This window comes from Entamoeba histolytica, genomic scaffold (assembly GCF_000208925.1).
Source record: "Entamoeba histolytica HM-1:IMSS scf_1104750517521 genomic scaffold, whole genome shotgun sequence".
Classification (NCBI taxonomy): Eukaryota; Evosea; order Mastigamoebida; family Endamoebidae; genus Entamoeba; species Entamoeba histolytica.
Window position 1 is genome coordinate 1 of NW_001915095.1, and position 25,024 is coordinate 25,024.

The window sequence follows — 25,024 nt, forward strand, 5'->3', positions numbered from 1 at the left end:
ATTAAAGAGAATAAATAGTAATATTTCATTTACAGTATCTCTTGTTTTTCAAAGAACTTTATATTTTTTGAGTACGTGTATTTGTTTTATTATTTACTAATAACAACTCATTATTAAATGAAAGGATTTATTACTATCTTTTTTTTCTAATTAAAAAACAACTATTTAAAGTAAACTTCTTTTCTTTATTGTTTGTTTTTTCTTTGCTTAGTAAAACAAAACTTTTAGAACAATAAGCTTTGTTTATAAAAAGTTTATTTATAATGACAAAAAGAATATATAGAAATAAAATTTGCTTATTAAATATAGTAATTTTTATTTTCATAGTTTTATATTATGTACAAGAAGTTTAATTATTAAACTTCATAAAAATAAAATAGATTATATGTAATATAAATTAGTCTGAATTGTGATATATTAAATATACTATGAATAGACTTTATATATGTATTATATTATGATTTTGTTTGATTAAATATTATTTTTATAACGAACAACAAATATAAATAATGATAAAAATATTTGTTCTAACAAACAGCCTTATTTCTATAATAGTCTTAAAATATTTATAAATAGTATTAATAAAAAAGAGACTAAATTCAAATAAATTAATTTAGAATAAGATAACCACAATAATAGCAAAGAGAACAATGAATGGACTTGATGCAGCATCAAGATTATCATAATTATCTGAACTACTTCCTGGTTTATTATTTGAGCTTTCATCTGGTTTATTATTTGAGCTTTCATCTGGTTTATTATTTGAGCTTTCATTTGGTTTATTATCAGAACTTTCATTTGGTTTATTATCAGAACTTTCATTTGGTTTATTATTTGAGCTTTCATCTGGTTTATTATTTGAGCTTTCATCTGGTTTATTATTTGAGCTTTCATTTGGTTTATTGTTTGAGCTTTCATCTGGTTTATTATCAGAACTTTCACTTGGTTTATTATCAGAACTTTCACTTGGTTTATTATCAGAACTTTCACTTGGTTTATTATCAGAACTTTCACTTGGTTTATTATCAGAACTTTCATTTGGTTTATTATCAGAACTTTCATTTGGTTTATTATCAGAACTTTCATTTGGTTTATTATTTGAGCTTTCATCTGGTTGGTTATTAGAATTTTCATCTAATTCACTGTTTGAACTACTTTTTTTATCTTCTTCATTTTCTATGTCATTTTCATGAATAGACTCTTTCTTTGAAAACAAATCGTAAAGGCCAACGTCTTTTAATTCTTGTTCGATATCAGGAATAACGTTGGTTGCAGTAGTGAATGCAATAAATAATAAAAATGCGAACATTGAATAATTTATCTTTTTCAGAACTTCGTTTAAATATATTATATGTCATCAAAAACTAGTCTTTATGCTCCACTCAACCCCTTTTATTTGAGTTGAAATTAATACACTTTATTCTTTTCATCTATTAACGTTTGTTCCTTTGTCTCACACAGATTTCCTAGTATTACTCACAAAAAGTATTGATGAGAAAAGTTTTCAATTACTTGAAGATATTTTATTGTTCTAATTATTATGCTTGAGTTAAAACGAATGAGAGAATTTCAGTTGAATTGAGTTGACTTGAATATTTCAAAGTTAGAAACAATCAAAAAATGAAGAAAAATCCCAAAATGAAATATGGTTAAAATTGGTAATATTTCATAATATTATTATAGTTTAATATTATAAATTAAAAAAAATTTTATTAATTGGTAAGAAAAAAGAATAAGTGAGTTGCATTAGTTTAAATATTATTAATAAATTATTCAATTTACTAGTTTTATAGTTAAAATTAATTTTATAAAATATTTCCTTAGAGTTATTTCTTACAAGTTGTACTTCAATAAAATATTCTTTATGATTATTATAAATTATTATCTTTTCTTTATTTTCATTGTTTTGTCTTCTTGGATTTCATTAGTTTCATTCTTCATTTCATTTTTTCATTAGTTTTTATCCCTTCATTAACCACTTATTGTGTTACCAATTTCTGCTTGATTTTCTGATTTCCTTTGGTTTAATTTTGTATTTTTTTCTATTCCTTTCTATTTATAAGAATAATGTATGTTTAAATAACAATATGTGATCTCATCAATGGAATATTAATTAATGTCTATCATATTTGGAATGTGATTTAATTTTTATCAACAGATAATATTTGGTTGTAGTACTGGCAAATATTTGTTTTAATCTAATTAAAATTAATTAAAATAAAAAGTAGTTAATTAAGTGTTATTAAATTTATTTTCTATTATTCCTTGCTTGGTGGAGAATAACCCCTTCATTGAGTTTAAGACTTTTTACTCATCCACTATTCACTTCTTCTTTATCTCTTTGTTGTTAAGACATGTAAATTTCTATTTTTCATTCTTTTATTTACATTAAGTCAAAATCTTTTCAAACACCTAACTTAAATATTCTTCATTTAAGTAACTGTTTCTTCTTTATTTGAATTTCATGTATATTAAAACTTCTCATTCTTTACTTTCTTATTTTATGATGAATATACCATTAATACTATGTTTATTATGTCTAATTTCATTCATCATCAAAATGTATATCCATATATTTTATTTGATAGTATCTATATTAACACATATACTTGCATCAGAACAAGTAAAAATACTATTATCTTTACAAATACACGTTCTTCTATTATAATAAATGTCCAATAATATTCTTGAAGTATTGAATAAGAAATTTTCTATCAAACACTAACACCATAGCCAGATAATAACTGATAATTCAAGTCTTATGACTATGTTAATATTTATGGTGCGATTCTGAATTACAACCAAATAAATAACATTAAATTTGTTAAATGTATTTTATGATATTGTTATTATATTAAAAATGAATGATATTCTTTAAATATTATTTTCATTTTACATTCTATCATATTTCTTCACTTCTATAAAAGAATGAAATGATATTATTCATTATTTGGTATTGACATTTAATAAATAAACATAAAAACCATTTCATTCATTTTATTATTTATTATACTTTATCTCATTGACATTATTTATTCATTTTCTTTTTTGACTTTAACCTTTTTTCATCTTCTTCTATTTAATTTCCATACTTAAATGATTCAAAAGAATGTAATTTAAAATAAATAACAAATTATAAATAACAAAGAAATAAAAATACAACATAAAAATTTAATAAATCAATTAATTAAGTATTAATAGAAGTAGTTTCTATTCTTCTTGGCTCAGGAAAGACTAATCAAATCTCTGAGTTCTTCTTCTAGTATTTCTACGGAGTATGTTTAATTGAGATAAAAGCAATATTCAATGACATCAATTATGTTTTTAATTACAAGGTTTTTTAGCTTCTTTAACGATGTTAATTTCAATTTTTAATTCTTTGATTAATTTAGTACTTTCTTTATTTATTAATCCATTAATTGAAATTACGATTCGAAGATGGCACGTCAGAGACACCACATGAAACCCTAAAATAATCCCATGCTTCGAATCTCCCAGTTATCGTCTGGTCATGACGTGCCTTTGGTGAGATAATATCTATTCAAAACTAACTGTTTATTATTATTAATATTTATTAGAAGTGATTATTATAAAAGATTATTATTCATTAACGTGTATTGTTATTCATTAACGTGTATTGTTATTCATTGAGGTGTATTGTTATTCATTGAGGTGTATTGTTATTCATTATTAATTATAAGGATTATTATTTACTAAGGAGGTATTATGTATTAAGAATTATCATTTATTAAAGAAGACGCATATATAATTGATATTGTTGCACAAAAATTAAACATAAGGATATTATCAAGGAATAGGGTTTCTTTAAGGGGTGTCGAAGGTAAAAGGAGATGAACCATAATCATTATGTTATGTATATACTCTCCTTAAAACAACAATATAGAGAATGAGAAATATTATATTACTCATTAAAATCAAAATAAAAGTCAGGCAGCAACTTAATTGAGGAACCATTTAAGTCGAGCATGCCTGAAAAACTTTATTTGAATAGAAATAAAGCGTGTTGAAGAAACTGATTCACTCACTTCTCAACATGATGAAAAACCTAAAAATAAGGTTAATCATAATTGATTTCTTTTTTTTTATTAATCCATTGATGAAATCCTTTTCCAATGCAGGAAATACAACAAATTTTAATGCCATGGCTATTGTGTAAAGCCTTAGAGTCTTGTAAAGAAAAGCAAACAAGACATAAAAATCCAAGGTCACACAATAAAAAAAGAAATGTCAATAGCAATAAATGGCATAACAATTATAATAATAAAGGTAAACGATACACCAAGGAAAAAGTGATTAGAAGAAAAAAAATACAAATAAAAACAAATAAAAAACAAGGTAAATACAATAATAATAAAGATTATACAAATAACAAATACAAATGGCTAACAATAAAAGAGATACAAGAAAGAATAAAAATTAACAAGTGAATGGAAAGAAGGAGAATACGAAGAAATACTTAAAAAATATGAAGGTAAGAAGAAAAAATGGTATGATATCCTCCAAGAAGTATATTCAATTAAAAAGAAAAAGATAATTGAAAAAACTAAAGAAGAGTTTAAAGAAAAAACAAAAGATTGGGAGGAAAAAGACATTAAGGCTATAGAAGCAGAAATTAAAAACAAAAACCAATCAAAGAAATGAATGATAGATGTAAAATTGCAAGAATAATAAATAACAAAGAAAGTATAATGAAAATACAAGAAGAAACAAAAAATAAAGAAGAAAAGATAGAAGAAGAAAAAGATAAAGAAGAAATACTTACTCTGAAAAATCAAATTACTGAATTACAAGGAAAACTTAAAGAATTAAGTATGAAAAGAATGGAAGAAGAACAAGCCATCTCAGAAGAAATGATGAAAAAAGCAAAAGAAATAGTTAGGAAAGAATTTGAAGAAGAAATTACAGAAATGAAAACACAAATTAAAAAGATTCAAACGAATTATGAAGAAATGAAGAAAGAAAATGAAAGATTAGAAGAAAAAAACTTAAAACAACAAGGAAAAATAAATGAGATAGAAGGAAAGAAAATCACAGAAGTAAATAACAAAGAAGAAAAAATCCGAAGTATCCAAGCTAATAAAAAGAAGATTGAAAAAGAAAATGAAGAAATGAAAGAAGAAATTGAAAAGTTGAAAAAGAGAAACAAAATGCTAGAACAAAATGCAAACACACTAGAGAAGAAAATTGAAATGATAGAGGAAAATACTAAAGAATTAAAGAAAGAAATAAGAGATAAAGAAAAACAAATCTCTGAATATCAAGAAATTGCAATTAAAAACCAAGAAATTGCAGAAATAACAAGAGAAGAATTAGACAACACACAAAAAGAAAATGAAGCACAAAAACAAATAATATCAAAACAACAAGATGATATTGAAAATTTTATCTCACAGAAGGAACTAGAGAAGAAGAAAACGATGACACTTGTGATAAATACACAACCAGTATTGAGGAAAACATCATCAGGAACGATGGAGATGAACGAAACTACTCCTATGAAAAAGACAGTAGTGGAGATCGAAGAGAAAAGCAAAGCACTGATTGTCAAAAAACAAGAGATGATAATCAGACAAGAAATACAACAAAAGAAAGAAATAGAATTTTAATTGATGTATTGTTTTGCAATTAATTGGTTGAATAAGAAATTATATAAGAAATTAAGATGGGAACAAATAGAAAGTATAATAAAAATGATAAACATCAATGTCAATAATGAAAAAGAATATATTAAATATATTAAAATGTCACATAAAATAAAAGAAAACATTAAACGGTACATTAAAGTAAAAGTAAATGATATAATAGAAGGAAGAGTAGAGTGTAATTCAATAATAAAAAACATCATATTAAAGAATAACTCTACTGAAATTGATGAAGAATATCTTAACACTCTCATCAATAAAGTAAAAGAAATGAAAGTAGAAAATGTATCAATATTAATTACTACTTTCAAAGAAAAGAAGCTGACCAATTAATAAATGAAAATAATAATAGATGGATATGGTCAGGAAGCAGAATGCAGGAACTGCAAGATGATATGAAGAGGATTTCAATATTCACCTCTATCTCCAAAATAAAATAATAGGAGATAAATTTGATGAAATAAAAGAAATCCTAAAGAAAATTAATAGACTAGAAGATTTGGTCAAGGGAAGGAATTGTACAGAATAAAGTGCAACATGAAATTAAAAGAATATGATGAAGAAGGAATAAAAGTTAAAGCACTAGAAAGAATAAAATACATAAAATATATGATGAGAATGATCAAAGAAAGAATTAAATTTAATAAAGATGAAATAATCAGAATCAATACAAATAAAATCATGTTTGATTCTAACAAGAAAATTAGAATAAGGAAGAAACAAATAATGAAATATACCCAAATAACGATATTACTTTAGAATATTAGAAATCGTTATATGAAACACATGTGATATTAAATAAAGAGAAATGGAAAATAAAACCAATCACCTCATTGAATGAAAGATATTTCAATTATGATAATGTCATTATAACATTAAATGAATTAAATTTAAGTATAATGAGAATAAGTAACTGGAAAGTACCATGAATAGACACTATATATGGTTATTATTGGAAAAGGATGTCATTATCATGAGAAATCATTCTCAATATCTTCAATGAATGGTTGAACTTCCCTGAAAACATCCCATTAGATATGGTAAGTGGAAGAACTTTATTAATCCACAAAGTGATATGAATGATGTCACTAATTATCGTCATATCAGTTGTACAAATGTAATTATGAAAGTATTTACCTCCATATTAAAAGAAAAGATTCACAGAAGACTTAACATGAATTGTGAATCATTGAAAATCAGTAATAACCAATTGAGATGTAAGTTACAATCTTTAGCTGCTAAAGAAGGAATAATTAATAGTTGTATATTAAAGCAGAAAGAAGAAAAATACACAAAATATGTGGAGTCATATTATGACATTAAGAAAGCATATGACACAATAAACCACAAATGGGTAATTGAATCATTAAAATATTTTAATTATGAGTTTGTCATCATTGACATTATTGAAAGTATGATGACTAGATGGAAGATATTCATCGGCTATAAATTTAATGAATATCTAGGTAGTATTAAATTAAATAGATGAATTTTACAAGGTGATTCCTTATCCCCTCTACTCTTCATCATTCAGATGAATGTGATTTCTCAAATCATCGAAGAGAAATTCCCAAAAGCAAATCACACATTATATATGGATGATTTGAGAATAATGACAGAAAGTAGTGAAGAAATGAGAATAATCCACAATGAAAGTATTGACTGGCAAATACATCAAAAAATGGAAGTGTCATCAAATTAGTGGATATTTTAGAAGATAGTTTGAGTCAAAAGGAGTAGATAAAAATACTACAATGAAAGTATGGAAGTCATTCAATATTAAGAAAAATGCATTTCTCCAATTAACTAAAATGAATGATGGTGCAATATTTTGTGGGTATAGAAAATCAAAAATAATGAAAAATGAAAGAATGAAATACTCAACACTTTGTAAAGACAAGATAGCTACAGTAGAACATATTCTACTATCTTGTATTTATCATAATAATCACAAATGGAGAAACATGACAATATTGGCATTATCATATTGATTAATAAGAAAATATACATGAAATAATCAATAAAAACCCCCATATGAAATAGTGTTCCAATATAAAGACATCACTATGATATTGAACAAACAAATAATGCATAAAAGTGAATGATAATATAATAAAATACCAGATATGTATGTATTAGATAAAAAGAATAAAACTGGTCTAATATTTGATATGACTAATGTTGAATATTACAATATTAATTGAGTGTATTTGAAGAAAAGAATTAAGTATAAAGAATTAAAGAATAGGCTAATGAAAATAGAAAAATTAAAAGATGTCAGAATAAATCCAGTAGTAATTTCAATTAATGGATTAATAAATAAAGAAAGTACTAAATTAATCAAAGAATTAAAAATTGAAATTAACATCGTTAAAGAAGCTAAAAAACCTTGTAATTAAAAACATGATGGATGTCATTGAATATTGATTTTATCACAACAAAACATATTCTGTAAAAATACTAGAAGAAGAACTCAGAGATTTGATTAGTCTCTCCCGATTCAAGAAGAATAGAAACTACTTCTATTAATACTTAATTAATCGCTTAATACTCATATTACACATAAACATAATATATCAGTTAATAAAAACCAATCCATAAAAAAGGAAGAATTAAACAGAACGAATAACGTTATAAATAAGATAAAAATTAAGTTTTTAATTAACTTTTTTCTTCAAAAAAGAAAATGAAATAATTCATATTTATTACATTTTGTAATATAAATAATAGAAATAAAACATAAAGAGAAGTTAATACTTTAATTAACGTTTATTTATTACAAATGCAAAATTTCAATCAGAATTTGTTTAAATACTTTAATTTTTTACATTCTTCAAAAAGCTCATTGACAAAACTACAGAAGGATTAATTAGAGTGAGAAGTAATATTTTTTGGAAGTGGTTTAATACTTCTTTCAGGGATAGGTGTACTGACACTTGGTAGTTTTGAAACAATAAATTCATTATTTTCATCTACAGTAACAAATTCATGGACAGGAGAACAATGGTTAATAATAGAAAAGATTTCATCATCTGCAGTAGTATCACTGTCTATCCCAACAATATACATGTCTGGAATACATTGAATGTCTTTAGATTGACCAATGACACATGTCATTCTCCGTGTTTGCATAAATTTCACCAATTTAAAAAGAAAAGTTCTGGGTTTAAATAGTTTAGAAGTTTAGAAATTTCAATAGTTTGTTTTTCATAAAAATCTAAAAACAGGAAAAACATTTGCAATTTTTTTCGCACGGCAGATTATTCTTCAAAGAATAAAATAGTTTTATATTTTACTAATTAACGATTTTCTTTCTTTTTATTTTGAATTTTGTTTTTGTGGAATGAAAAATAACGAGTAGAAAATAATTGAAACGGAATCTGATTGGGTATTTTTTTTTTTGTAATTCCTTTTTTTCCTATTCTTATTATTTTTTTAAATTTCCTTAAATAAAATAACCAATCAAATAAAAGTAATTTCAAACAGAAGGAAATAAAAAAACAGAAAAATGAAAAATTTTTCTTTAACTTCCGAATATTAAAATAATATTAAAGTTTCATTTTATTCTGTAAAATGTTTTTAAAGTAATTTTTGAGAATATTTAAAACTTTTTTTAATAGAATTTTTAATAAATAAATATTTTTAAATCAATTTTTATTGACATAACTGACTTAAATGAATTAAAGAATATTTATTTTTATAATATGAAAACGGAAGGAGAAAAATGCTTTTTTATGTAGACTTAATTATAATTTGGGTATTTAAATATTGTTCTAAATAAATTTTATTGAAAAGAAAATAAAAATAAAGGGTATTGTAATTAGAAGAAGAAATTAAAAAAGATCTTTGAAATGATGAGCTAATCATCCAAGATTTTTTTAATTATTATGGATTATTACAAAAATAAATTGCACTACCAAATCAAATAAAGAATTATTGATTAAGTAATGAGGGAAGTTTTAAGCCGTTGTTTCACATATTAAGAATTTCAAAAAAAAACAATTACTCATTCATTTCATGTTATTTAATCCTTTTAGATAATAAATCAAAAGAATTTGTTTATACAAATCAGATAATTAACAACTCAAAATAATAAAAATTTTCATTTACCCCCTCCCCAATTATTAAATTCAATAAAAAATATTAGAGAAATATTAATCAAATAAATTGATAAGATATTTGAGTAAGTTTAATTCTTAGATTATTTTAGTATTTTAAATATTGAATTTATCATAATCAATTTCAATTAAATTATTTGTTTAAGTTTTTTTTATTTCAATGTATTTTGTTAGTTATAAAATTGAGTCTAACATTACTAAAGAACAGAAAAAAGAATATAAAAACAATAACTAATATCAAAAATACTCTTTTAGAACAACTCAACTTTGAACTCATTCAAAGTTTTGATATTCTCCTTTTGTACTCTTCTTTTTATTACATCTACCAAACATCTTTTTGAAAGGATCAGTTATATGACTAAGTGAAACAGAAGGAATAAGAGAAAGAAGAATAGGGAGGAAGAAAAGTCCATGAGAAGCTCCGAAGATTAACATCATGAAGTACATTCTGAAGTAATAAATGACAAAAATTAATCCTGAAGATAATGAAAGAACAATAACCCCAAGGAATTTAGTTAAAGTAATACCTACAAAAACGTTATTACCCATATTCATTACAGCATCTTTCATTTTATCATTTAATGTCTTCTTTGGTGAAGATAAGAAAGCATGTGCAATATGGACACAAAACTCAATGGTTATACCAATAGACATAACTAAGTTAACACATGAAACAGCATTTAATTCTACTCCCCAAAGATACATTATTCCAATTAAATCTATTACACACATTAATACACACAATACTATCATTATGGCTACAATTGGATCAAACATTAATAACATAACTACAATGAAAACTGCTGCCAATGCCAAACATACATCCATAACACAAAGATCAACAATATTAAAGTATTGTTGGAAATACACATAATGATAAGCATATGGGAATGTCTTAACATCAAAAATAGAATTCATATAATCAGAAATATTATAAGCTTGAACCATAGCATCAATAAAATCATCTTGAGTAACTAAAACTGTATGATATAATCTTAAACGAGATACATTAACATAAGAATAATCTGTTTCTTTAGTTCCATTGATATGATTCCAAACAACATCTGGATAATAAGCTTGACCATTAACAGAACATAATGTTTCATTGATAGATGCAGTCAAAAATCTATTGATATACTTATAGAAATCTTCTGGAACAGGACGTTTTTTATCAGTGAAGTTAGTGAAACAAGGAGTACATTCAGTATAATTAGGCATATCATATGGACAAATATTACCATCTTTATCTAATCTACAACAATCTTTTTGAGCAGCCCAAGAGAAATAATCATCAATCCAATCAAATGTAGTTCCATCAATTGTTCTTGCAGCATCATAATAATTTGGAATAGATAAAGCATCACATCCAAAATTATCTGATGCACAAAGTGCACTTTGAGTTGTTTCATTCAAATACGTTGCACCATCCCTTACAACAATGTATACTGGTGGACCAATTTCTAAATAAGTTAAAGCAACAAAGTAATCTTGAATATAAGAGTCTTGTGGAAGAGCAGTTTCTTGAGGTAATCCAAGCATAGTTTTTGGAACATAATTCAAAGAGAAGATAAAGAATGCAATAAAGAAGAATAAACCAATAATCTTTACTGGATAATATGACAAGAATGTAGCAACATATTTAAAGAGATGTTTAATAAGAGATCCTCTTTCAAAGTCATGTTGTTCATCTAAAGAGTTATCATGAACTTGTAACCAAGGAATAAAATCTAATCCATGACTCTCTTGTCTCTTAACATCATAACATAATAACACTGCATATACAGTTATTTGTAATATAAAGTCAATGAAAATAGCAAGACCAGCATATAGTGAAAATGATTGAACTGCTGGCATACTTGTTAAATAACCAAGGAAGAAAGCTAATGATTCTGATATTGAAGCTAACATCATTGAAGGTCCAACATGCATTAAAGAATGTTCAAGTCGTTTTTCTACTGGAACATACTGACCATCTTTATCGTACATAGGTTGTTCATCAATAGTATTTGTAAGAATGAAAATGTTATCTACTCCAATTGCTAAAACTAAGAATGGAATAACTTCAGTAATAATTAATGTTGCTTCTACATTAATCCAAGAGAAGAATCCAGCAGAGGTAAATACTGAGAATAAGACAATAACGATACCAAGAATACCTAATAAAATTCTAGACTTAACAAAAACAGTTTTGTAATTAAAATGATAGAATGAATTTCCTAATGACAAAGAAATATAAATAAACATAACCATATATGAACAAAGAACTGTTAATACATCTGTAAATGTTTCTCTATTAATTTCATCATCTACAGAACGTTGTGCTTGATATGCTACTTTTACTAATGAATAGTCTCTATCTAAAATTTCTAAATATTTTTCTTCCCATAATTCTGCCCACTCTATAGCAGTTTTATTTGGTTGATTAAACATAAATGTAGCTTGGAGAATTGTTGCCTTCATTGGATCGTTATTATCACCAACGGTATAATTACCAAGAGAGTTATGTGGATCTACAGGTGAACCAATATCATCAGCACATCCAGTAGCCAATGGATTACCAAGACAGTTTTGAATATATTGAGTAACATTTTCCGTATTCATTATTTTGTTAATATCATGTTGCCAATACCCAGTAACTGATGTAATAATACATCCTTTTCCAAAAACAGGTTTGTAACACATATCATCCATTGTAATATCTTTTGTTATTCCAGTTTCTTTATCTGTCCATTCTACATGGATAGCTCGAATTTCATCTATCATTTGTTGTAATTGAACAATTAATGGTTGTGTTAATACTTGATTACCTGGATGTAATTTATCAGATAACATAAATTGATTAATTCTAAAGAAAGGACCAAATGCCTCATCATAATAATTCTTATCTTTCATTGTCTGACAATTCTTTGGTACCCAAAGTCCTAATGAATCTGTAATAAAAACAATTTTAAAAACTCCAACACATAAAACAATACAACATAATATTACGACAGTTAATATAATCCACTTAAATTTCCATAAGAATTTAGTATACCAAGACATAGCTTTAGATAAGAAATTATCTGTTAAATCAACTTTGTTAGGATCTTCTTCACAACTTTCTTCTTGTCCAAGAATAGATACTTTTGCTGAATCTATAATATCTTCTGATTCTTTTTTATTATAAAGAGTATAAATAACAAAATAATATAAATCATAAACACTATATCCAATAACATATACACCAAATCCAATATATAATAAAATCATTCCTAATAAATTTCCATCTCCCCATGGCATTGATGTTATTACTCCTTCCATTGGAAAACCAACAACAATTATTCCCATAATAATAAATCCAATTCCTAATAATGTAACAGCTCCAAGAGAGATATAACTAATATAAAGAAGTGTTGGATTAGATTTTTTCATTTGAGTAAATGTTTTATAAGAAAGAATTCCACCACAAACAGTAATAGTAACCATAATAAATAACATAAATAAATGGATAGAAATAATAGTAATAATATTTAAAGTACCATCTAAGAATGGATAATCTTTAAAAGTAGGTTCATCTTCAATAAATTCTGTACACATCTCATGACAAGATTGACATGAACACATATCACTACATTTATGCATTTCAGTATATTTACTTCCATTATATCCTGTTTCATCATAAACAAAATGAAGTGGCATAACTGGGTTAACGTCAGAAATCATTTGGAAAAATTCTTTATATGTTGGATATAAAGACCTAACTGCAAAACCACCAGATAATTCAGTATCTTTACAAGAATCATAAATTTGTTGTGCATATAATGGATGAAGATAATAATATAAACTTGGGACATCAATTCCATCTGGTTCATTACAAGTATTATCATGTTTAAAATCATCAATTTCAGTCCATCTTGCTGAATTTGGATCACATGCAAATCCACACCATAAATTCATTTGATTTAAATAACATGCAGGACATTTACCAAATGAACCATCAAGAAGAGTACTTTGTTCTTTTAAATCTAAAACAGAATGTTCATCACAACAAGTTTTATGTCCAAGAGTAACATTTGGATCAAATTCTGGATGTTCAGAAATACAAATTTCAATCATATTTTTAGGTGCTGGGTATGCATCAGTGAGATATAATGTTCCATCTGATTTCATATTAATTGCTGGTGCAGTACACCCAGGAACATTATGCATACGACATTTATTATTATATTGATCAAGGTTATTAATATCTCTTTCTCCTCCAGGTAATGGTGTAATACTAATTACAACACTTATCAAGAAGAAGAAAACAAACATTACTTTTTATTAGTTAAATCAACTTTGACTTTGTTGTCTTTAAAAGACTGTCATGCCTGTCGTATTATACATTATTATTATTTTTACTATTATTATTTTATTTAATTCAATTTAAAACTAATTTTATTTCTTTTTTTCAGTTCTTTCATTAAAAAATAAAAAACACATTTCTATTATTGTGATAAATACATTGAAACCACATTATACAATAAAACTAATATCAAAAAATAAAACTTATCTTCTTTGATAAGATAAAACTTAACAAATAATGAATGAAAAAGCATTTTTTATTTAAATTTTATCCACGTGGCGGAGTTTGATATTTAAATCAATCATCTCATAAAGATTAAGATAAGACTACAATGAATTTTAAAAGAAAAATACCATTATGTGAAGAAAAAATTGGAGAGTTATGTGAGCCTTTAAGTTTGTTTTACTATTTTATTTACATAAGAAAGAAATAAGTTTAAATTTTAGTAAATTCAAATGGTGTTATTTTTTGTAAAAACTGTGGAATTATTTTAGATAAATCAGCGATAGAATACCTTCCTGAAGAAGAGTTTGGGTGTATCTTTTTTTAGATAAAGACTAATTAGGAGAAGTAATAAATTAGTAAAGTAAAACAAAAGAAAAAAAATGAAGTAATAAATACATTAGAACATTATTTTCAATTAATAAATTTAAATGAAATTCAATTAAAACAAGGAAAAGAAATTTATCAACAAATAAATGGAACAACAATTAAAGTAAAAGGAAAAAAATTAGAAAAAGTATTACTTGGAATAGTATATTATATTTGTAAAATAGAAAATAATGGATTAACAATCAAAGAAATTTCTAAAAGTATTAATCATACTGAACAAGAAATTCTTTTTGGTTATAAATTACTTGAAAAACTTATTCCAGAAATAAAAACAGGAGGAAATGGGAATAATTTACTTAATAGTCTAATTAATAAATATTGTATTTCTAATAATTTTAATAATTACCTTAATCAAGCATTAAAAATTTCAAAACCTATTCAATCTGTTTTAGAAGGAAAAAAACCAAATACTATTGCAGTAGTTACTATTTTCTTTGTATTAAGATATTATAATGTGTTTGTTTAATATTATTTATTTTAATTATTAATAATGTTATATTAATTATGTTTAAGACTTAATGGGTCAATTGAAAAAATAATTACAACTAATTGTGATGTTACTATTTCTAATGTTCGTCAAGTCCTTCAAATATTAGACAAAAATAAAGAAACATTAGAAAAAATGTTGAAACAATTTGATGCTATTGAACTAATGAAACAATAAATTTAAATGAAGTGTATTATAACAATTTGTTATTTTAAATTTAGTTATTTTTATTTTCTTTTTTAAATTAATTTAAGATTTTATTCTTTATTATAAAAATTTTTTATGTTGGTTTATAAAATTTTTTGAGATGTTTATTTAGATATTCTTATGATTAATTGATATATTTTATTTTCGTTTTTGTCTTTTTATTTATTCTAATAATGTTATTATTTCTTAATAAAATACAAAACTGGTATTGAAAAACAAAAATAATTTAATAACAGAAATAAAATTTAAAAAACAATAAAATCAAGAACTATTAATATTTTGTTTTTGATAACAAGTATATAAAAGAAGATGCAATCATTTAAATTTATTAAACAATATCCTTCTTTAAGAAATAAATTTGATAATAATTACAACGTCAAAATACCTTCAAGAAAAGACCCTATTGATCGTTCACAAAATTCTCATTATAATTCTTATGAAGAAGTTTACAAAAAAGAATTTCCAGAAAAGAAATTTGAGATAAAAGAACTTCCTGGTAAAGGTAGAGGACTTGTTGCAGTAGAAGATATTCATGCTGGAGAACTTGTTTTTAAAGAACAAGCAACAATTTTTTTTGAAGGAGAAGAAGATAGTGAATCAAATAAAGATTCAACTTATTATATGGTAAGAAGTATTTATGATAATACTGCATTTTGTAGTGTTAAATTTGCAACAGAATTAGCACAGAATCATCAACGAGATGAAGAATTTAGTGAACATGTTAAATTTATTTATGAAGATTTTAAAGAAGATAAAACATTATTAAATCCTGTTGAATTTGAAGACATTAAACGTATTGTTAATGGTATTCATACCAATTCATTTTCATTAGACTTTATTGATGGGTATGCTGTGTTTATTGCTTGTAGTCTTGCAAATCATTCTTGTAAAGAAAATGTTGGATGGCATACTGTTGGAGATGTTATGTATTGGACAGCATTAGTAGACATTCCAAAAGGAACTGAAATTACAATTTCATATACATTCCCTTCTATTCGTCCAAAAAGAATTCAATATTTTCAAGACAATTATGGATTTATTTGTGATTGTCCATTATGTAGTGGACCAATAGATCCATGGAGAGCATTTAAGTGTTCTTGTGGAGGAATAATATATCCAGAACCAGAAGGATATAAATGCCATTCATGTGAATATATTTGTACAGAAGAAGAAATAAATCAATTTAATGAAGAAGAAGATTTTATAATTGATATGGAAAAATTAAAACGACATAAAGCATATTATAATCCATTAAGAAAAATGCATGACACTCATCTTTTCTTATTTAAAGCAATGAGAAAATATGTTTCTTTAAAATCTTGTCCTAATCCTTTAGAAATATTTGAACAATATTTAATTCCAGTAGCAAAATATCAAGTTCAATTTAGTCATGGAAGAGTATTTGCTGCTGTATTAGAACAATATGGAGTTGCTTTAATGAAATATTCTAAAATTATGCCAGACTTATATGAATATTGTAAAACTAAAGCTTTAGAATCATTTCAAATGGCTTATGATTATCGTTGTTCATTAGGAATGGGAAGAACTGGATATGCAGCTGCAGTACTTCAAGAACATTTGGATATTCTTGATCCAAAGAATTTAAACAATTTTGTAGAATATGATGAATATTAGATTCAATCAAATTTCTTCTTTTACTTTAGTTATTCCTAAAATATCTTTTAAAATAATATAAAACTAAAAGAATAAAAGAATTGATTTCATTATGAAATTGTTGATGTTTTTAAATAGTTGAAAATGCAAGGAAATGAGATACATTAAAAGTATCTGGTTGATGACTTCCTGTAAAAACATCAGACCCAATTTCTGTTGGATCATTATAAAATTCATTAAAATCATCAGAAATAAATGCTGTTGTTCCTGTTAATCGGATAAAATGCCAAACTTCCATTATTTCATGTTTTGTATTAAGTTCAATATTAAAGTTCATTTCTACTTTAGGATCAAATCTAACAGGAATAAGATCAAATGGGTTTTGAAGAATAAATGGTGTTATTTTTTTAGAACCACTTATTTGGAATCCAAAACTATCACTTTCTGTAATAAAGACAATAACAATATCTTCTAAATCAATAATCTTTTCAAGTCCAAGGAAATTAGTTCCATTATAAATTAAATTCATTTGGTCACAATGAAGAACTTCTTTTAATTCATTAATATGAGAATTAATAAATTCTTGTGCTACAGAATCTGGTTGAATAGTCATTTGTTTTCTTTTTGTTGTTGGTATAAATTTCTTACTATAAAAATTAAATGATGATGGACTTCTTGATGATTGTGGAACATTTACTTTATTTCTTTGAACAAATGATTTACTACCTAACGAATATTTAATAGAAACTTGTTTTGTTTGTTGTTCTTCTTTAGGACCAGTTTTAATTGGTTCATTATTAACTTCTTCTCCAAGAAAATCAGCAATGACATCAGCACTTTCAAATTCTATTTGTTGTTTCTTTCTCTTTGGAACAAAACTTTTTGCATTTAATTGAAGACTAACTTCTTTTTGTGGTTCTATACAATTATCAGCACTTCTTGAAGGAATATATGCTTCATTTGGAAGTTGTGGACTTTCATCAGAAAAGTTTATATTTGAACCCATTCTTTGTTTTTCTAATGAATCAGTTACTGACCTTGTTACTTGTGCTTTAGGAATGAATACATTTTGATTTCCTTTCTTTCTAATATTATTCCATTTACTTGAATTAAGTTTAGTTAACATATTGTGTTCAATTGTTGATGAGATTTTAAATTCTTTAACAAATTCATAAATCTCTTTTTCATTCTCAAAAGGAAGGCACCGTGCCAACCATTTCTCTACGGCAATTTGGTAATGTTTTTGTTCACTAATAATACAGTTAAGCTGTTGAACAAGTTCAATTACATTTGTTAATATATCTCCAGTAACTATATCATTAATATTTTTACATTTATCTAACAATAAATTATATTGATAGCTAGAGCCGTATGATGCGGTTGGCTGTACCAATTGAGATGGTTTCATTCACACAATAGTATTTCCTATTCTTTTTTAGATATTTTTTTTCAATAGGTTTTTTTATAGTTTTAAAAAAATAAAAAAAAACATTAACAAAAAAAAAAGTTTCTTTTTATTGTAAAAAGTATGTTTTAAGTTCTAAGCAAAATTAGCTTCAAAATACTTTTTCATCTCAAACAAACGTCCAGCATCATCTTTTTTAGCAGTTCCTGCTAACCATCCAGGAATTGATCCACGTGCATCAATAACTACAACTCTATGAACTTCAATTTTATTATCACCAAGTGGTTTTAAAACTAATCCACTCTTCTTATAACCACGAACATAATTCTTATTTGGTGTTGTCCATTTAGCTGGATAATTTACTGATTCTTGAAGAAGATAATACTTTCCATCTCTTTGGAACCAATTTTGAACTCCAACAAATTCACGAGCAGTTACTGGCCATGGTGCTTTATAGCATACACGTGCTATTTCACATCCTTCATCTTCAAAACGTTGATCACGTTCAAATTCAAGAAGATCAGTATCATATTTCTTTTGTTCTTCAAAAGTAGAGTGAATAAGGAAATTATATACTTTCTCAATATTAGCATTAATAGTACAACTGCTCATTACAAGGTGTTTATATTCTTGTTGTGGTTGGTCTACTAAAGTAATTTCTGGGTTATTATAAGATAAAGGATTCCATTTTTCATTAATAGCCTTGTCAATCCATTCTTTTAACTCTTCACTTTTCTTAATAATTTCTTCTTTAGTATTCACAGTAGAGCAGTATTCAATTTCCACAGACATCTTCTTTTTGAATATATTTTTATTTTTTAAGATTCAATTTAACGAAAGCATAACGTGGCATAATTGAAACAAAAGTTTTAAAGATTCCATTAAGTAGCTCAAAATCACTTTGAGTTTAAATTTTTTGTTTAACTTTTTTTTAGAAGGAAAAATCCAAGATATGAAAAACCAGTTAATAATGTAAATTAATCATCAACCAACTAATTATTGAAGCGAATGAATAAAATAATACCCAAATATCAAATCATTTTGTAATTCTTTTGTTACTCCATGTTGAACTGGATAGTAAAATGAATGCAAAGAATATTTCATTTCTTTTAAGATTCCTTTTATTTCATTATGTTTAATGTCAATTGTTGTAGGTTGTATAATTGTACTGAAATTTGGTATTTTATTATAAACAAACAATACTTCTTGAGAAAGTTGATTTCTTATTACTTCAAGTTTATTTAATTCTTTGATATGGCTTTCTACATATTGATGAATAAGAGATATATCTGGGAATCCAACTAATGCTATTCCTTTATAAGAGACATCTTGTCCATGTGCATCAATAATCACTTGTTCTGGAATAGTTTTTTTGAATTCTGGAAGGTTATATATTTCTTGAAGTTGTTTTGGTATAAGATGAATGCTTTTAGGAGGTAAAACAGCAATGAGTTGTTCTATAGGATGAATTGGACCATCATCTTCTGCTATTGTAGTAAATTCTACTGGTTGAAAATAGTCAACGAAATGACACAATAATGGTGCATAATGACATTTATAACCCCATTTCCATGAAAAAGCATTACCACAGTAATAATTAAAGACCCAATTCATTCCTTCTAAATAACTTTTAACACTATCTTTAATATATTCTTCTTTATTCATAAAATATGTTTGAACATAACGTTCTTTGTATCCTGACTGTCCTAATTTAATTATTTTATTTGTATCAATATTAATAAAACCACAAATTGGTTGAGCAGAACCTCTTCTAGTTTTCATTTGACTCTCTATTAGTCTTTGTTCGTGTTGTGCTAATTCTGTAAAAAATGCAAGAACACCATTATTATTAACTTTTCCGTTTTCTGTAATTTTAATTCCTTTTGAATGTAATTGGAAATAAATGTTTAGTACTGTGTTTAATGCTCCCGCATAAATATCAATTCCTTCAATATTTGGAAGAAAATCATTTCCAGCGATTGACATTAAATAAATAAAATCATTTTCTAATTCTAATCTTTCAATCGAATTTTCATATTGACTAGATAACTCTAATAACTTTTTACTAATAAGAGAGATATTAGCAAACTCAAAAGGAATTAAAAACTCATCATCATCACTTCCAAAGACTTTTTTTAATTCTTTTTTTTCTTTTTCAATTTTTTCATTTTCAACTTTTTTTATTTTATCTTTCATTACTTTACTTTTTCCTGTTCCATTTCTTGCTGGTTTACTTCCTTTTTTATTTTTATCAAATATTTGTCTTGTGTCTTTCCTTAATATAAATATTGAGTCATAATGAAGAACTAAACTTAACAATAAAAGGTCTGCATCTTCTCCATAAATAACATGACTTTCATTTATTCGTTCTTGACTTCTTATATATTCAATAATTTTATGTTCTCCTTCTCCTGGAACATGAACACCAGAAACAATAACTTTAATTCTTCTCCAATAATCTAATCCTTTATTGTTCATTTGATTTAAAATAAATGACTCAATTCCAACACTAATTTTTTCCATAAGTTCAGTTCCTGGAGTAATAGCATTTCCTTCAAGACAATCAGTAGTAAATCTTCTCTTTCTTTGTTGAATCATTTTTGCAATAGGACATACTCCATCAATAGCAATATAAAGTAAATTTCTAGGTCTAACTATCATAATAATTCTCATTAATTGATTTTGTATATGTTCTATAACTTCTTCAATCGTTTGTTTATCAATAGAACTATGTATTAACCCGTTAACATCAATATATAAATTATCAAATTCTCTTCCATTTGGATTATTACGTGTTAAGTCAATATCAAATTGTTCTTTAGCCTTTCTTGAAAGATTAGGAACTGTTTTACATAACCAACGATATAATGAAGGAACTCCCATCAGTCTTGTTTTTTTGATAATAACAGTTTATCCTAAAAATTTTTTGTTGTTCTTTTGAAGTATGTCTTTTCTCATAATTTTCTTAGAACTAAAAAGTTGTAATAGTTATTTTGACTCATTAAAGAAGTTTTTATTCAATTAGGTATGATATTTTACTTCTTTGTTTTATTTTTTTTTGATTTTATTGTATGTTTTTAATAGAGTTATTTATTCACTGTAATTTAGTTAAAAAATAAATAAATTTTATATCATTTAAAGTGATTTTTTCGAATAAGCTTCATTAAAAATTCCATTTATTTATTTAAATAAATCGCCATACAATTGTCTTTGTATGTCATCCCACATTTTTCATAAAACCCTTTGACTCTGTCTTTACAATCTAAAATAATTCTACAACACCCTTCATCTTTTCCAATAATTAACAGTGAGTCAATTAATCCTTTACCAATTCCTTGATTTCTTCTGCTTTGTGTCACTCCAATATCTTCAATATGTCCGACTAACCCTCCATTCCAAATAAATTTTCTTTCAATGAACAAAGTACCAACACAAACTATTTTTTCTTGTTCATCTTCTCCAACAACAATAACATATCTACCAGTTTCTTTCTACCTCATTTAGTTCATTTAAAATATAGCACTTTGTTGTGTGTCTAGACAAAAAGACAAACCAATTCATCAAAGATTTTTTCATATTTTTGTTTGTCCATTTGACAATTTGATAATTCATTTAGAACTTGAATAACTCCTTTATGGTAATCTTCTCTTTCTAAACATCTAAAGCGAATATCATTTATTATAGGTAGTGTTGATTTTATATGGTATATACTATTCATAAGTATAAAAATGAATAATGCTTAGAACTTTTTATTTGAAAATATTATTTTTAATTTATTCATTTCAATGCATCATAGATATAATTGTCATGTATTACATATTTATAAATATACTGAATAATACAATACATAATTATGTTATACTTATCACTGTATCCGAGTGTATGCATTAAAAGTTAGTCCATTGTTTAAATCATAAAAAGTCTTAAATTTTTTTTCATTGTATTCAATAAATGTGATTGTATTATAATAACACTTCTGAGGCAGTACCAATAAAAGTTCATAAAAAGAGCTATAAACAAATAATGAAAGAATATTATTTTATTACAATATTAGTTGATGTTTATTTTTAAATGTAATACTTATTTGGATAATGAAATAAGAAATGATATGTAATATAAGAAATAAAATAATAATATTTAATAAAAGAAATAGGATGATAGTAGTAGTGGTTTATATACTAATTCTATTAAAATTGATCTTTTATAAGAAAAATAATTAACTAAATCAAAAATGTAATTTGAATATTATAAATATCATACATTGTTAAATACCCAATGTTCAAATAATAAATCAAACAATAATGTATCAAAGTAATTTAAAAAACTTTAAATATTAATAAAATAAAATGAAAATATTATAATTATAAAAATAAAATAAATGAAAGTACATAAACAAAAGAGGATTATAAAAAAGAATATACATTAAAAAGAGTTTTATACTAAAACATCACAATTATATAGTGAATTAGTATGAATGATAACTTCAAAATATTTAATTTGAAATTGTTTCATAATTGATTATAACTAATTATGATTTGGTATTAAAGTTCAATGTATTAAAAAGTTGAATCTAGAAAGAAGTAATAAAACATACACAACAACTCACTATACAAATTATACAATATTTATATAATAGAATATAAGACTTTTAATTAAAAAGAGTGTTGGGTAATAAATAAAATAATTAAACAATAAGTTTTAATTAAGTTATATTAAAATTAAAGTGTAAAAATAATAAAAAATTTCAACAAAACGAGCTAGTGTTAAATGAAATAAAAATAATATATGAGATGAATTAAATAAATAATTGATTAAATGGTATTAAATCAAAAAGAAACATGTTTAAGTTATTGAGAAATATACAATAATAATAATGAAAGAATACAAAGAAAATATATACTATTAATGAAAATAGATATTTGAAGAGTTATTCAATAAATTTAATAAAATTGATGATGGATATGATAATTAATAACTCATAAGAAAAAGAAATTAATTCAAAGAAATAAAACAATCAAATATAAATAGAGAAATAACAATGAATGGAGAAATATTAAACAATAATACTAGACAATGATACATATGTTGTTCATGAAAATAAGTTAATAAAATAGAAAAATAGAGACAATGAAGAGATCTCAAAATAGAAAGGAATATATAATATAATAGTAAGAAATATTTTAATATTGATATTGATAGTATAATAAAAATAAAAATGAAAGATAGTTGAAATAGCATATAAATAATATAAGAATATTAATTCAATAAATTTATAAGTAATAAAGAAGAAAGTCAAAAACAAATTAAATTGAGATTTAGAGTTATAAAACATCATTAATTAATAATGAAATATGAATTTGTTTAATAGTGACAATGTTAAGAATAATATAACTAAATAATAGTAAAATACATATTTTTGTGTATGTTTTTACAATATCAGTTAAGAATGATATATACATTGAAAATTCAAAAATATTTTGATTTATAATGATAGGAAATGTAAAATATGGTTATGATTATAAGTAGTAATGAATAATCAAAGAAGAAATAAGAATTAACAGAATAAGTGATACTTCAATTTCATCAAATAAATATTTGATAAAGAATGAAACTGAGTGATAGATTAAAACACTCTGATATCATTGAATAAAAAGACATTAAAGTGTATAATATCTAATATAAAAAATAGTTACATGTTAAATTAAAATGAATAATTAACATAATTTTGATTTGATGAGAAACAGTAAAATGAAATAATATTGTTTGAAATAATATTTATTGGTGAAATATATTCAAAATAGATAAATTTGATATTTTTTAAATAAACATGACATGACAATAAACAAAGAATCATAAATAATCCAATGGATAAATAACAAAATAATTAACAAATATGAATTAATAAAACATTGGAATGTCATATAAGTTCATGAACAATTCTCGTTTAAATTATTAAGTACTAACAATTTATATATTAAATACTAAAATTAAATATTAAAATATTTAACAATAATAATACGATAACAGAAGTTATTATTCAAAAAAACTAAATCAAATTGATACATTAATGAAAAATGTTCTAGTTATGAATAAACATATTATGAATGATTTAGAGATAGAATAATTAATAACAAATGAACATATAATTTGTTAATATGATAAAGTCTGAATAAAGTATTTTTTAATAATTTTAATTTCATATTATAAACTACACCTACTAATAAAAGAATAGATAATTTTTTTATGAATATTAATTGAAACATCAATTTTATTATCATTTTTATATAGTAATTATTGTTATCTCATTTTAATTTTGTTTTAGAGTTATTATTCAAGTAAAAACTAATTCAATACATGTCTAATATTTATTATCAATTTTATTTTTGGGTTATTAAAATAGGAATAAAAATTATCTAAAATTTAGAATAATAATTATTTGCATTTTGAATTGAAAAATGTATAAAATTTTTGTTTTATTGATTCTGATTTATGATTTATTATATTTTTATTAATTTATTTATTTTGTTGATTGAATTACAAAAATGAATTGAATTTTAATTTAATTTCATTTCAATTTTTTTTGTTATTGAACTA

At 24.2% G+C, this 25,024-nt stretch overlaps 9 protein-coding genes across 9 annotated transcripts, besides 5 other annotated features; 2 read left to right on the top strand and 7 right to left on the bottom strand.

The window, feature by feature from the left end:
* Positions 1 to 613: 613 nt before the first annotated feature.
* EHI_080200 (surface antigen ariel1, putative) lies at positions 614 to 1,309 on the bottom strand (the record flags this gene model as incomplete). Its single annotated transcript, XM_001914003.1, has 1 exon — positions 614 to 1,309. The coding sequence occupies one exon, from the start codon at positions 1,307 to 1,309 to the stop codon at positions 614 to 616; it is 696 nt and encodes a 231-aa protein (XP_001914038.1).
* Positions 1,310 to 2,217: 908 nt separating this feature from the next.
* Positions 2,218 to 2,300: a repeat region.
* An 876-nt stretch (positions 2,301 to 3,176) lies between these two features.
* Positions 3,177 to 3,437: a repeat region.
* Positions 3,430 to 4,105: a repeat region.
* Positions 4,106 to 4,120: 15 nt separating this feature from the next.
* Positions 4,121 to 7,321: a repeat region.
* Positions 7,312 to 8,209: a repeat region.
* A 319-nt stretch (positions 8,210 to 8,528) lies between these two features.
* EHI_080210 (uncharacterized protein) lies at positions 8,529 to 8,780 on the bottom strand (the record flags this gene model as incomplete). Its single annotated transcript, XM_644423.2, has 1 exon — positions 8,529 to 8,780. The coding sequence occupies one exon, from the start codon at positions 8,778 to 8,780 to the stop codon at positions 8,529 to 8,531; it is 252 nt and encodes an 83-aa protein (XP_649515.2).
* A 1,274-nt stretch (positions 8,781 to 10,054) lies between these two features.
* On the bottom strand, positions 10,055 to 14,074 carry EHI_080220 (Niemann-Pick C1 protein, putative; the record flags this gene model as incomplete). The annotated part of the gene is made up of 1 exon (XM_644424.1): positions 10,055 to 14,074. One exon carries the CDS (start codon positions 14,072 to 14,074, stop codon positions 10,055 to 10,057), a length of 4,020 nt encoding a protein of 1,339 aa, XP_649516.1.
* Positions 14,075 to 14,436: 362 nt separating this feature from the next.
* On the top strand, positions 14,437 to 15,381 carry EHI_080230 (uncharacterized protein; the record flags this gene model as incomplete). Its single annotated transcript, XM_644425.2, has 4 exons — positions 14,437 to 14,500; positions 14,552 to 14,633; positions 14,688 to 15,173; positions 15,231 to 15,381. 4 exons carry the CDS (start codon positions 14,437 to 14,439, stop codon positions 15,379 to 15,381), a joined length of 783 nt encoding a protein of 260 aa, XP_649517.2.
* Positions 15,382 to 15,720: 339 nt separating this feature from the next.
* On the top strand, positions 15,721 to 17,046 carry EHI_080240 (uncharacterized protein; the record flags this gene model as incomplete). Its single annotated transcript, XM_644426.1, has 1 exon — positions 15,721 to 17,046. The coding sequence occupies one exon, from the start codon at positions 15,721 to 15,723 to the stop codon at positions 17,044 to 17,046; it is 1,326 nt and encodes a 441-aa protein (XP_649518.1).
* A 109-nt stretch (positions 17,047 to 17,155) lies between these two features.
* On the bottom strand, positions 17,156 to 18,433 carry EHI_080250 (uncharacterized protein; the record flags this gene model as incomplete). The annotated part of the gene is made up of 1 exon (XM_644427.1): positions 17,156 to 18,433. One exon carries the CDS (start codon positions 18,431 to 18,433, stop codon positions 17,156 to 17,158), a length of 1,278 nt encoding a protein of 425 aa, XP_649519.1.
* Positions 18,434 to 18,518: 85 nt separating this feature from the next.
* Positions 18,519 to 19,222, bottom strand: EHI_080260 (uncharacterized protein; the record flags this gene model as incomplete). Its single annotated transcript, XM_644428.2, has 1 exon — positions 18,519 to 19,222. The coding sequence occupies one exon, from the start codon at positions 19,220 to 19,222 to the stop codon at positions 18,566 to 18,568; it is 657 nt and encodes a 218-aa protein (XP_649520.1). The 3' UTR covers positions 18,519 to 18,565.
* Positions 19,223 to 19,401: 179 nt separating this feature from the next.
* On the bottom strand, positions 19,402 to 21,313 carry EHI_080270 (5'-3' exonuclease domain containing protein; the record flags this gene model as incomplete). Its single annotated transcript, XM_644429.2, has 1 exon — positions 19,402 to 21,313. One exon carries the CDS (start codon positions 21,311 to 21,313, stop codon positions 19,427 to 19,429), a length of 1,887 nt encoding a protein of 628 aa, XP_649521.1. The 3' UTR covers positions 19,402 to 19,426.
* Positions 21,314 to 21,606: 293 nt separating this feature from the next.
* On the bottom strand, positions 21,607 to 22,148 carry EHI_080280 (glucosamine 6-phosphate N-acetyltransferase; the record flags this gene model as incomplete). The annotated part of the gene is made up of 2 exons (XM_644430.1): positions 21,607 to 21,921; positions 21,984 to 22,148. The coding sequence occupies 2 exons, from the start codon at positions 22,146 to 22,148 to the stop codon at positions 21,607 to 21,609; spliced, it is 480 nt and encodes a 159-aa protein (XP_649522.1).
* Between the last annotated feature and the right edge of the window lie 2,876 nt (positions 22,149 to 25,024).